Source organism: Sander lucioperca, chromosome 17 (assembly GCF_008315115.2).
Source record: "Sander lucioperca isolate FBNREF2018 chromosome 17, SLUC_FBN_1.2, whole genome shotgun sequence".
Lineage (NCBI taxonomy): Eukaryota > Metazoa > Chordata > Actinopteri > Perciformes > Percidae > Sander > Sander lucioperca.
Genome location: NC_050189.1, coordinates 26,530,237 through 26,544,276, shown reverse-complemented (window position 1 = coordinate 26,544,276; position 14,040 = coordinate 26,530,237). Strand labels below are relative to the sequence as shown.

Here is a 14,040-nt window from a genome sequence, read left to right as displayed (position 1 = left end):
GCTGCCAATTATTGTACCGTATACGGTGTGCACAGTCTATGGGTTTTTATGGTTCAATTTTCCTAAATTTAGAAACAGACTACTAAATCATTTCATACTCTGAAAGTCATGAAAGCCAGTTGATGTCAATTTAGTTTTAGCGATGTTGTGGAGGTAGTGATGTAACACTGAGCAGCAACAATGAGCCCCCCCCCCCCCCCTCCTCCTCCTCCATCCCCTCCCCTTCCAAAAAACACAGAAGGTCACAGCTAGTACAGAGCAGACATGCCGCATACTGGCGTGTGTGTGTGTGTGTGTGTGTGTGTGTGTGTGTGTGTGTGTGTGTGTGTGTGTGACATCCATTACAGATTGTTCCCCTCCACTAAAGGAAAAGTGCTTTCAGCAAGGCTCTAAAAATAGAACAGTAAGTTTTGATGATGATGTTCATATCTACTGACATTCCATTCATGTATATATATTTATTTCCTTATAATTTTATATTAATTCTTATAATCCTTTTCCCCTGTTATCCAAAGTAGAGCACATGCTTTCACCCACATTCTTGAATCTGATTCACATGTTGCTATGTTAAGAACACAGGATTTAATTACAAAACATGTTTTATCATCATGTTTGCAGTTGGTAAGACAAAATTATTATCCCTCATCTGAGATCAATATATTATCTGAAGTTAGAACCTTGATGGGACAAAACCCATTATCTACTGAAATGCTCAAAAATAATGTTGCTAATCCTCCAGTTTTCCCCTTTGGTTTCCCCTTAAAGGAACAGCTTTGACATTGTGGGAAATACACGTATTCCCTTTCTTGCCAAGACTCCGTTAAGAAGATAGATAGCACTATCATGTCTGTATGGTAAATATGAAGCTCATATCAGCAGCCAGTTAGCTTAGCATAAAAACTGGAAACAGCTAGCCTGACTCTGTCCAAAGGTAACAAACACCTGCCTACCAGCACATTTTAAAGTGCCCATATTATTATAAAAAATCACTTTTTCTGGGATTTGGGGTGTTATTTTGTGTCTCTGGTGCCTCCACGCGCATACAAACTTTAAAAAAAAAAAAAAACATCCATGCTGTTTTGAGTGAGATACGGGTTTCTGAATGTGTCCTGCCTTCAGTCTCCGAGTGAGCTGTTCAAAATCTGCACGGCTTTCTACGTAACTAACCGAGACGAGGGGCCTAGCCGTTAGCATGCTAGCACTAGAATGCTAGGTCGTTCTCAATGGCAAAACACTGCTACACCACACACAAATTCACCCTAATCTACAAAATAAATTGTATAGAACTACTTACATGTCCCTGTTCTGCAGGTATTCCACACAAAGTTGGAAGTGCGCCCTCATTTAGAAGAAGTCTCCCAGCTAATCCTGCCTTGTACAGGCCGAAGTTGGAGAAACAGCTAGCTCATGTAATCCTTACCTAGCTACTGCACATGTGCGACTGACAACAAAGATGTTACAGAAGTTGAGAGGTCTCACTCTGTAGCTAAAACAGAGACCTGAACACAATGTGAAACGAGGAGCTGCAGCAATGTGCAGTACAACAAAAATATGGTGTTTTTTGAAAATTAAACCATGTAAACCTATTCTGATACAATCTCAAATTACAATTATGAACCTGAAAATGAGCATAATGTGGCCACTCACAAATTCAATTGAAGCCTCCGCTGGTTGGTTTGAGAGCAAATTAAACAATTAAACAGATGAGATATAACGTGTTAATTAGTGAGGTGGGACCGGTTTGAACAATGTTTGGCTGCACAGATTGAGTTTGTAGTGACCGGGCCACCTGTGGGCTCAGCTAGAGCTTTAAGAGGCTGAAAAATAGATCTACCAGTTAGAAACAAATACCGAGGATCTACATGGTGCCGTCATTCTTCATTCCCCACACACACACACACACACACACACACCCACACACACATCAGACTCCATCTAAACTCTCACACGGCTGCCCCAGCCCCCATAGATTCATTCATGCAGACTGGTGTTATGTAACAGAGTTTTACCCTCGTCTGCTAACAGACATGACCTTGCGTCAACTCCATGCTTCAGACCAGGACACAGATGGAGAGGGAGTGGAATGCAAACTCTCTCACACACACACACACACACACCTTTTAAAAGACCCTTGGCAGAATGTTAGGGATTAAGAGGGAAGCAACAGAGGGGCTGGAACAGGACCAGTGAATGGTGTTTGTTTTGATGGCGAACCATCCACCATGCAGAGGGCATTGACAACTTTCAAAGAGATTAAATTGCACATTTTAAACATTTGCTTTGTGGGTTGTATGTAGATCAGAAGACACTGGTTATGAGGCTTTAGCATAAAGGGGGAAGTCCATTGCTGCAGCTCAGACATTTGTAGTGGTTGTATTAGACAGCAGCATGCTAAAATCAAATGTTTTTCGGTAACTCTTTATAATGGTGCATGAATTATCATGAATTCATGCATGAAAAAGCATGAATTCATTCATGTAGTACTTGATGAACTATCAGTAAGGTACAAGGATTCATAATATCTCATGCACTCGATGGTGTTTTAAGCCCCCACCGTCAACTTCAAGGCACCTAACCCTAGTGCCTTCCATGCAGCTTTTTCATGCATGATTTCATGATAATTCATGTACCAATATTATAAATTGTGACCTCATTTTTCTTGGTAATATATGCATACAGTACATGTGATGGATATGTTAAATGGGATGGAACTCATCTTTAAAAAAATAAATGTACAGTAATGGCCATGACAAACCTAATGAATGGGAGATCAGATGATTATTTTTTGTTGTAGCATATTGTTTGATGGATGCAATGCTTGTTACGGATGTGATGGCTGCGACGCTCGTGAATGAAAAGTCCTAACAGGAAGAGGAAATGGCTTACACATTTTGCCAACGAGGCCTTTGGACTTTTTGTTGATAGTATACTGTGTTCAAGACCGTGTGACAGTATTTCTTTTTTAATTTACTCTTAGTCTCTAGAGGATTTTCTGTTTCATGTTCCTTGTTTCATAGTGTTTGAGTTTCCTGTGCCTGCGCTGTGTGTACCTTATGTGTCCCTGTAGCCGTGCCCAGCATGTCTTCTCTTCTACACCTGTTTTGCGTCTGGCCTCGTCAGCCTGCCTTCGTGTTGCCAGTCCTCGTTGTCTTGTTGGCCAATCACTGTTTCCCTCCATATTCCAGTTCCCTAGTCACTCCAGCTGTGCCTTGTCTTGTGATTAGCTCTTTGTGCATTTATTCTGTGTGCTCCCTTCGTCTGGTGTCGGTCTGTCGTCGTTCTACCTGTTTCTAGTGTTTCACTGTTTCCCAGTGTTCCTGGTTTTTCCCCTGTTTTGGATTGGTTGCCTGCTTGGGCTGTACGTTTATTTAAGTCAATAAATCACTAGTTTGGATCAATGGAAGTACATTTCCAGGATAAAGCCTGACAGGCCTTCGCCCCTCCCCTTCCGCTCTCAGGAAACAACAACAAACTTTAAAATAATAAATAATATCTAAAACCTATAATACATAAGAGCACAGCTAAAAGAATAGTGCATCAGTGCAAGTGCAGAGGACAGACTTAAGTCCACGAGTTCATAAGCCTCGCAGCCTCTGGGAAGAAGCTGCACTTTAGCCTTGTTTTGGCTTTAAGGCTGCGCAGCCTTCTGCCTGAGGGGAGAGGGGTGTATAGTTGAACCCAGGATGGGTGTGTGCTGGATGAGCGGGATCCTTCATGATACCTGAAACCCTGCTTCTGCACCTGTTGATGTAAATGTCCTCCAAGGAAGGGAGGCTGCTGTTTCTTATGTTCCAAGCAGTTTGTCGTTGCAGCGACTTGTTGTCAGGTTTCCATATCAGACAATGATGGAGGATGTCGGTGTGTGCTCTCCACCACACCGGTAAAAGGAGGTCACCACAGCAGGGCCAAGGCCGGTCCGCTTCAGCCTCCTCAAAGTCCAGGCGTTGGCGGCCTTCTTTATGATGTTGGTTGCCCACGTGACGTCGTTGGAGATGTGCAGCCCCAGGTATTTAAAGGTGGATACCGTCTCCACAGCTCGTTTGGGTTAACCCCTAAAAACACTACATACTACACTTCCCATGATGCAACTAATATGGACAAGTACACATTTCTGTTCCCAATTATCCCGAACAGTAGTTGTAGCTGTAATTGAAGCTTCTAGTATTTTTACAATATTGTGATGCGGATGGAACTTGCAATTGGTGACGCTGCTGATCTTAGCACTGGTACAACTATAGTAGTCCGACAGCTCCCTCTACAGGACAAAGTGCTTACTAACATCTATAATACGTGTTAAATGTTTAGATCGAGAAGTAACCTACTGTTCAGTGAACTCATATCAGACAGGACAAAAGACAGTGGCCTCGGTCAACAATCTGGAACTCAGAGCCAGGCGCTGTAAACATTCAGGGCTCAGCCCCAACATGCTCCATTTACGGCAGCTAGATGCACTATTTTTCAAACCATTTGATAATAGAATGCCTAAAAATCTGTACATTATTTGGGGAAAACATGATAGTTGCCAAGGAACAGAATCATCCTGTAGAACCGACTTTCTGTGTTGTATTTAATTGTTCTCCAACTATCTTCATCATTCTGAAACCAGAACACAACAAATAACTCTAGATAACTCTATTTCACTTCTGCCATCTAAAAAGAGGCAAACATTGTCTGATTGGTGACTATTTTTAATTTACATAACATAGTTAGTGTAGGAATTTGGCTTTAACAGCTTTACTAATCTTGAAAGCAATTTTCCGTAAGAGTTCACAGAATGAATGGCAATATTTCCCCAGTAAAAGAACTTCTGCTCCATTGATTTGCCGCTCCAGTCAGAGACTCGGTGGAAATGACACATGATTGAAGTTATTTTAAAACTGTAAAATGTTCGTGGCTTTTGAGAAAACATCAATAGCAAGCTGCAACTATCAATAGTTTGTTTTAAGAAACTCAGTCGTGTCATCTTCAGTTTATTACTGAATGTACGAAAAAGAGAACGACAACAATCACCAGTGTCATTAGATAAAGTGCAATTCATATAAGCAGTCTCATAATCTGTGGGACTCAATGAAAGCCTGCTGACATGACCAATACATCACATCCTACTCAGTAATGCACATGATGGTTCACAAGTTACAGGCTTAATAATGCACGTTGTGACAGATAACAATAATGCACAATATGACTCCGTAAATGCATATAGACACACAGCTGTGCTAACCAAGGAATATAAACATTTTGGCTCACACTTGTATTACAAAGCATGCTGCTGTACAATATAAAATGGCATAAACTCTGACAAAAACACACAAATGTTTACACACTAATGTGCAAAAGGTGTTGACTGTGAAGTTACTGGCAAACAAATCTCACTTTCTGGCAGTGCTGAAATTACAATCAGAGGTTTAAGTGGCTTGGTTCCACTCACTGGAGCATTTGGCACGATGTCACCGGTCATGTGCCCTCATTACACAGCAGGTGTAGAATGAGAAGAGCTCCATGCAAATGTTGGGTGGACGTTGTCTGATGTAAGACTGCAAGACTGTAAGACAAAGCTGAATAAAGGAATTGGTTGTTTTGGGGAAATAGACTTACCAAGAGTTAGATGAGAAGATGGATACCGCACTCATGTCTGTACATTAAATACGAAGCTACAAAGACTTGAAACAGCCAGAAATAGCTACCCTGGCTCTGTCCATAGGTAACCAGCACCTGTAAAGCTCACTAATAAACACGTCCTACCTTTTTTGTTCAATCTCATGCACGGTAAAAATGACAAGATGTGTTTTTTTCGGGGGGTTATTGAAGTTACTGTGCCATTAGTCTATATCCACGAAGTTCCTCACGATGTTGCCGGAAATTCCGCCTGATGTCCCTCTTTTCAGCTGTGTGTCTGTTACCTTCCTCTTTCTTTGTGTTGTACTTTTAAACTCCGGTGGATTTCTGAGGACTAGGGTTAACTGCTCCTCAGATCTCTGCAGGGTAAATCCAGACAGCTAGCTAGACTATCTGTCCAATCTGAGTTTTCTGTTACACGACTAAAACAACCTTTGAACGTACACGTTCCACCAAAACAAGTTCCTTCCCGAGGCTATTTTGCAGAGGCACCGTGGCTCTGTCTGGAGCTTAGCGCCGCCCAAGACAATTGTGATTGGTTTAAAGAAATGCCAATAAACCAGAACACGTTTCTCTCCCATCTCAGAATGCTGTGTGGACTAGCCAGACCCTTCGCCGCAGCGCTGTGGAGGAAGGTCTGGGAAGGCGAGACTAGGCCTAAATATTCAGGCCCGACCACTAGATGGCGCTCTCTGTTCAAAGGGTTGAAAGCACACTGAGGGGGCTTTCACACCTACCTTTTTTTTGGCCCGGACTTTCAGACTTTTCAGTTTGATCCGAACCAAAATTATAAGTGTGAAACCTCCCCCTGACCATGGTCCGGACCAAGCGGCCAAAATTTGGTCCGACCAAAAGAGGTGGTCTCGGTCCGGATCAAACTGAACCATGGTCTGGTTTGTTTATAGTGTGAAAGCATTTTTTGATGGTTCGTGCTGTTGTGCCAGAGTGACCCACACAACCACGTTGGCTGACTTGCGACAAATGCTGGTTGAAGAATGGGATGCCATCCCACAGCAGTGTGTGACCAGGCTGGTGACCAGCATGAGGAGGAGGTGCCAGGCTGTGTATGGTTCTTCCACACGCTACTGAGGTTTTGGCGTTTGTGAAATGAATAAATTGTTAAATTGCCAATATGTCTTGTTTCTTCAAACTTCAATCATCCAATCCACCAAACGAGTCAATGGCAGAATAAGCCATTTGGCATTGGCAGAGAAGATTTGGCAAATTTTTTATGGGCGCAACCCACATACTCAGCGCTGCTGCTCATCCCACAAATGCATGTTCCTTACAAATGGGGCACCATTTGAAAGGTAACTAAACAGGCTTTCCAACGGTATAAGCTTTGTTGCCAAAAAGCATGTTACCACAGAGAAATAATCTACCAAACACAAGTGTCCTTACTTTTTGTGCTAAGTCTATGTTTACAACAATTTGTGATTGTTAACACCTAATAGGCAAACGCTTTTCTTCATGCTGGTTTTGTCACAAACAGTATTAAAGTGCCCATATTATGAAAAAATCACTTTTTCTGGGATTTGGGGTGTTATGTTGTGTCTCTGGTGCTTCCACACACATACAAACTTTGAAAAAAATCCATCCATGCTGTTTAGAGTGAGATACAGTTTCTGAATGTGTCCTGCCTTCAGTCTCTGGGTGAGCTGTTCAAAATCAGCACGGCTTGTGATGTCACAAGCCGAAACGAGCAGGCTAACCGCAACCATTAGCTCGTAGCGTTAGCATGCTAACGCTATGGCTAACGCTAGCATGCTAACGCTAGCATGCTACCTCGTTCTCAATAGCAAAGCACTGCTACAACACACACAAGTTCACCATAATCTACAAAAGAACTACTTACATGTGCGCCCTCATTTAGAAGTCTCCCAGCTAATCCTGCCTTGTAACTGACCGAAGTTGTAGAAACAGCCTTTCTTTTACTGTCTATGGAGCTAGCTAGCTGACATGATCTACATCTGAGCTACTGGGCATGTGCAGTGCAATCAAAGATAGTACAGAAGAAGAAGAAGAAAAGAGGTCTCACTCTGTAGCTAAAACAGAGACCAGCTGAAAAGAGGATCTGCAGCAGTGAGAGAGAGCGGTGCAGTACAACACAAATATGGTGTTTTTTGAAAATTAAACCATGTAAACCTATTCTGGTACAACCTTAAAATACAATTATGAACCTGAAAATGAGCATAATATGGCTGCTTAAAGTTCGGACCGATAACGAGGACATTAAGTTTAACGATTGCGCGAGAGCTTAACGGCTGTATTTCCAGACTTTGACATTTGATGATATATGCACAGTATTAAAGACAGATATTTAGTAATTTACACTGTGTTCTGCTGTTATCTAATGCTAGGTTATTTGATGCTATCCTGTATTCCATGGAGTCGGGCCATCTCCTCCTCCTGCGCTCCGTAGCGGACAATGTGACGGTGAGATAGCACCGATTAAATATTAAGAAAAAAATGTTATTTAAGATTTAAGTTGGATTTTACAAGGTGTTTATGGAACAATATCACTCAGTAGAAGTGCAAATAACACTGCTGGATTTAATCTTCATGATAACGTGGATGATATGGAGTGAAAAAATGTGCGTGAGGTCAAAGATTTACAAGTAATTGTTTTTCCCACATTTACTTTCTGCAGTCTGACTTCAGTTCACCACCTCACCATCTGCGTCGCTAATTCCCATTGTCTCCAAAATGTGCGTACGCATGGGTCAGAGTTTGCGTGGAGGACCGCACAATCTGCCGTCAAGTTAGTTTTTTTATAAATCAAAACCTTTGCGTGGGAAGTGGCGTACGCACATTTTCAGCCCCGTTTTGTGCGTACGCCACGTTTATAAATGAGACCCCTGGTGAATGCAGTGCACCTGGATTTTAACCTCACAATGTAGGGCTGTGAAACTAATCACATTTCGATTTCGGCTCCTAACGATCACAAAAACAACGTAATCGAGAAAAACGATTATTTTGCACGTTGCGTTTTGCAAGTAAACTCTCATTTTGTCTTGTGTTCTGAAGGGGAATTCAAAAAGTTCAACCGGAAAAGTATTAAGGGAAAATGTCCCAGTTTAAGGTGCTTTTACTGTTGATTTGTTTAACTGTTTTACTGTTTTTTTAAGTTCAATAAATGCAATATCTTTCCAAAAGTCAATGAGTAATCGCGTTAAATAATCGTGATTTCAATATTGACCAAAATAATTGTGATTATGATGTTATTATGGTTTCCATAATCGAGCAGCCCTATCACATCTACAGTATGTATGATCAGCACATGGCATCACCAGTTTTCACCAGTTTGTTTGAGCACAATTAAAACACTGTACGTATGTGTCACAGATTTGTGTGTGTGTACAGTAAGATGTATTATTTTGTACTATACATACACTCAGTACTGTCAGCCTTAGTCTTAGAGAGACTGTCTTTCATTCTCCAACTATCCTCCCCTCCAGAACATCCCCTCACAGATCTGCAGCTTGATAAACATGTAGAACAAGTGAAAGAGAGTGATGTGCAGTTAAGCATATTTTTGTTCCCTCTTACGGACCGTCTTTCTGCCTTCTCGTCTGCCTCATTTCTTTCCCTCAGAAGCCAGTCTCTGGTTCAGGCGACAGAGCTGCCGAAGGAAGCCGTCGTTAGGTCCGATCTCTCTTCTGTGCCGCACCGTGGCCAGAGCGCTGTGGACGTCCATGTTCTGATGAAGCATCAGGTAGGCTATGACTAAGGTAGGCGAGCGGCTGTAGCCTTCCCTGCAATGAACGTACACTTTACCTGCAGAAGCAAAGAAAACCAACCGTTGCACACGTTTGACCAAATCCACAACATTGGTATCTGAGTTATTACACTTGAGTTTAATGCCACATTCATTTAATTTTTGGGGCCACTTCAAGGGTAGTGGGGAAAAGCTCAACATTGTCTTATTGTAACCTTGTAAAGTCGTTATGGCTGAAGTGTTAGCAAAACCAGGGCCTATTTACAGATTCAGCAGACACAGAGGAACATAAACCTTCATTTGGAGATGGAATTCATTCATTTTGTGTTTCCGGTCATAAGTCCAATATTAATTCTCCTTTCCTTTAAAGGTCCCACATTATGCTCACTTTAATGTTTATGCTTATATTTTGGGTTTCTACTAGAAAATGTTTTAAATGCTTGAATGTTCGAAAACTACTTATTATTTTTCACATTTTTTCCCGTACTGTCTGTCTGAATATAACTGTATTCACCCTCTGTCTTAAATGCTCTGTTTTCGCGCCTGTCTCTTTAATAAGCCTTGCTCCCGGAAAAGCCCGGTCTGCTCTGATTGGTGTGTGTGTGTGTGTGTGTGTGTGTGTGTGTGTATAATCATTTCTTTGATCATTCTTGAGCTGTCCCACTACCTTCTGCAGTTTATATAAAACAGCTGCACTATTTATTTTTCTGCTTTGCATTGCAGCAGCACACGCGGCACACTTTTTGGAGTATAGTTCACTATTCCCGACTGAACACCCATATATTACATATTGTCGCTGTCGGGCAGAAGTCTTGTATCTCCATATTTCATCATTTAAATTTTTTTCTTCATAAATGAATGCTATTGGTCACCCTTTATGTCTGTGGTTTTTACAAATACTGTATTTAATCAGCGATGAGGCGATTTCATCTGACTTTGTCGAAGGTAAATAGCTCAAGAAAATGTTTTCAAATTAGCCTTTTTTATTTTCTTGAAAAAGCAAGGGTTTTGGACATACAAGGGTTTCGCCCGACAGCGACGATTTTTAAAGCGTGCTTGTACTTAAGATACAGGTTAAGTACAGTATAAAAGCTATGTTTTGTCAATGTGGTTTATGATCTTCAGTTAATTTCAGATCTGTTATCCTCTGACCTTTCCCATTTTTGTATGCCAGTGCCTTCTCTATGAAGTCTGCCGCCTCTTCAAAGTAAACGCTGATGTCAAAGTGGTCGGTGTCGCTGGCTGGTACGCCGTGGTAGGTGATTCCCGAGCCGGCATAGAACTCAGCGTTGGTGTTGACGTGCATGAAGGAGTTTCCCTCGGCGGCGTTCAGGACGTGGGTGATGCCCCTACGTTTGAGACGCATCACGTTCATCGCCACAAACCTGCAGCGGATTGGTGAGCAAAACAAATACACAACATAGCATGCTAACTTTGCTCCGACTGTTAATGCTGAGCAGGGTTGCTCTTAAATGACAAAAACAGATGAGAAAAGGGTACTTTACAGTAACTTTGAATGCACGAGGTTTACTAGTTTCAAGTAAACGCACCATTTAGTCCCGTCTGATGGCAGACAACAGCAGGGACCATAATCACTAATTTTGCCTCCTCGGATGGATACTTGATGTTGATGAAGACAGTGTGCGGTTGGTTTTTATACCAGGTAGGCTTTGTCAAATGTGGTTTTCACACATCGTTACAAGATTACACGATGGCAATAATATGTCACATGTAGGACACAAAATGGTGTTCCATTTTTTTTTCTGTGGACAATGTTTTTATCCAGCAATAAATAAACACAAGCGAGATCTGATGCTTCTCACTGTGAAACTGCTGTACTTCTTGGCACCTCCTGCCTTGTTATATATAGAGAGCTAAAAATAGAGCTGCTGCGCACTGGTGCTAGTAGTACGTCACGCCTCGACAAAAAAAAGTCTGCCAGGCTTTCAGACTACGAAGTGGAACCAGGACAGACACATCAAAACAAAAAAAAGCACAAGCACAGAGGGAACGATGCGTGGGTGCATGCTCTCTTCACTAGGCTTCACAGAGCTGTGCCGATGCATTTTTGTATTTGTGAGGACGCTTGCTGCAATATGACTGACACATGTGCTTCTGCTCTGTCCATTATGACTCCTTTTGGAAGGCGGGCGGAATAATGGAGGCACTAGAGAGGTTTTCTCTCCGAAAATACACTGCCAAGACTATCTGTGCTGGTGGAGAGTTTCTCTTTTAAAGCTTTCAGATCTCACCATTTAAAATTTAGAACATGCATGCTTGTAAGCCTTAAATATACAGTACTCTTCCAAGCTTGACATTCTTTACCGTACGACAGCGCATGTTGAGCTGTGATGGATTTGAAGTGGGCCCATACTGTGTAAAAAATGATGTTGTTCCCAGTAATCTGCTTTATGACAAGCCTGTTATACTAATAACTCAGTTAGGAAATGTTCTATGTGCAGAGTTAGTATCTAAGAAAAATAAATCTGCGCCGCCGATACTGAACCATTTCGGATTTTTAAGCCGAGGAAAGAGGTGAGCTGAAAAAGACGAGGCAAAGTGTAAACACTAAACCAAAGAAACTTTTTCACTGCAGGTAAAAAGTCATGGCTTAGAGGTGCACTCCGAATATATGGAATGAAAGTCTGAATATATTGACTGAAAGTCTTAATATATTAAATGAAAGTCTGAATATATAAAATGAAACGAAAATGAAAATGAATTTTGAATGAAATACATTTCTTCATCAGTAGAACGGTTTTGAGTATGGTTACCAGTACTATTATTGGCCTGTACGTGCATTTGCCAGGGTGTTAATGCTCTCTTAATTACTGTTATATAAGTTTCATTCCATATATTCAAACTTGTATTCATTATATTCCGACTTATGTTCCTTATATTCAAGTTTTATTCAATATATTCAAGTTTCATTCCATATATATTAAACCTACACACACACACACACACACACACACACACACACACACACACACACACACACACACACATATATATATATATATATATATATATATATATAAATGACATAAATGGAGTTTCAATCTCACCATTTCTACCCCATACATGATGAAACCATGATCATCGCTAGATGCCAATCAATCCTAAACGCGCCCCTTTAAGACTATTCAACATTGTAACCTATATAGGCTCCAACCAAATTTTAATCACATATACTTAAATATGTATCCTGGTCCGACAGCTTTTCTTTATTATGACTATGTGCATTTTGATCCATAACGTGTTTTTCATGTATATGAAGTTATATATTGTTCATATTGTTGGCCTATGGTGCCATGATGTGATTATATATGATACTTGATTGATTCAGTGAGTAGTGTCAGTCTGCAATGTGACCTGATTGGTCCTCGTGGGTCAACCAACCTGTTTAGGATGGTCTCTCCTTTTGTCTGTAAAATGGCCTGATAAAGGTGTGCAGGAGTGTGTAAAAATCAACAGGGGACCATCAGGTTGGGCTATTTGTGGATCCTGCATCCTTGCCAGCTCTGCCTCCCTCTGTTTCTGCTCTATTTGGCTTTTTCATAACATTCCTCCACCCCTTCAAAAATTAAACGAGTCTCTCTGTCTGACACAGCCCTCATGGCTCCAGTTGCCTCCATGTCTTCATGATCTGTTAGCAGACAGTCACACTTGAACAGGGAAATAAAACATAAAGCCTACATATGTAGGTTACATACTGTATAATAACCATACTGTAAATCATGGCATTAATTTGCCTGATAAGATTATTCTAGACGCAGGCAGGATCCTACAGCATGGTGTTCTTGTTAAAAGACACATAATTGTGCCTTAAATGATTTAAATGGTGATTCCTTACTGCAGGTTGATATATTTTTACATCTTTTGTGGCATGATATAATAATAACCCTGTTCGGACACACATAGTTTGCTTTAATTAACAGCATGCAGGATAGCTTAATTAGTGGTTATTAAATTGGAATGTATTGTTTTAATTGCTGTCAAAGGCACACGAGATATAGGCTAGGCTAGTATCCATGGTGATTGTTTTGCTGCGTGCCCTGAATAGGAGAAGACATGTTTACTGTATGATCATAACGTCTCTATGTGGAGAGAAAATAGGAGTTATGAAAAGCTGGATCACAACAGCAACTCACGCATTGCCGACGTAGATCTTGGGGTAAACCTCGTGGAAGTGTTCGGTCGGCCAGCTGTAGAAGCCGCTGTCGTCCGTCAACAAATCGTTGAGCTGCTGGACGGTCACCTCGAAGCTCGACATGTCCGGTCGGTCCGGAGCCGCGGTCTTCACCTGTTGGTTGGGTTTGTTCTTCATTCCCGAAGACTGAAGTACCGTTAACTCCGGCAGCAGGCACACACACACAGGTGGAATAAAGGTGGTAAATGTGGCAAACAGGTGTCGGTCGACCGGTTCTGATGGAGTGAAGGCTGCTCCGCTCTCCGAGCGCCTCCAGCGCGCATCAGCACCGAGAGCTAGTTTTGGGGAAAGCTAAACCCACAAACAGGGCCGGTCTGGGCTTTTGCAGGGCCCTGGGTCAGGGGTTCCCAACCAAGGGGGCTCAAAATGATTAAAGAGACAAGAAAGGAAAAAATAAAGACCCAGCAGCGGCGATTCCCAGATTTTTTAAAGTTGGGTGGCACAGGGGAGACCAATAGTGTGTGTGTGTGTGTGTGTGTGTGTGTGTGTGTGT

The 14,040-nt window shown here is 41.7% G+C and overlaps 1 protein-coding gene across 1 annotated transcript; it reads right to left on the bottom strand.

Annotated features, from left to right (window-relative positions):
* Nucleotides 1-8,390: 8,390 nt before the first annotated feature.
* Nucleotides 8,391-13,833, bottom strand: LOC116052926 (dual specificity protein phosphatase 3-like). The gene is made up of 3 exons (XM_031303774.2): nucleotides 13,489-13,833; nucleotides 10,487-10,719; nucleotides 8,391-9,393 (listed from the first exon to the last, which is right to left on the bottom strand). The coding sequence occupies exons 1-3, from the start codon at nucleotides 13,662-13,664 to the stop codon at nucleotides 9,194-9,196; spliced, it is 609 nt and encodes a 202-aa protein (XP_031159634.1). The 5' UTR covers nucleotides 13,665-13,833; the 3' UTR covers nucleotides 8,391-9,193.
* Nucleotides 13,834-14,040: the final 207 nt, after the last annotated feature.

Coding starts and splice junctions, on each gene's coding strand:
- LOC116052926 (XM_031303774.2), bottom strand. CDS start 13,664: ATGAAGAACAAACCCAACCAACAGGTGAAGACCGCGGCTCCGGACCGA. Junction 10,720..13,488: donor AAGATCTACGTCGGCAATGC/GTGAGTTGCTGT, acceptor AATCCGCTGCAG/GTTTGTGGCGATGAACGTGA. Junction 9,394..10,486: donor GGCATACAAAAATGGGAAAG/GTCAGAGGATAA, acceptor TTGCTTCTGCAG/GTAAAGTGTACGTTCATTGC.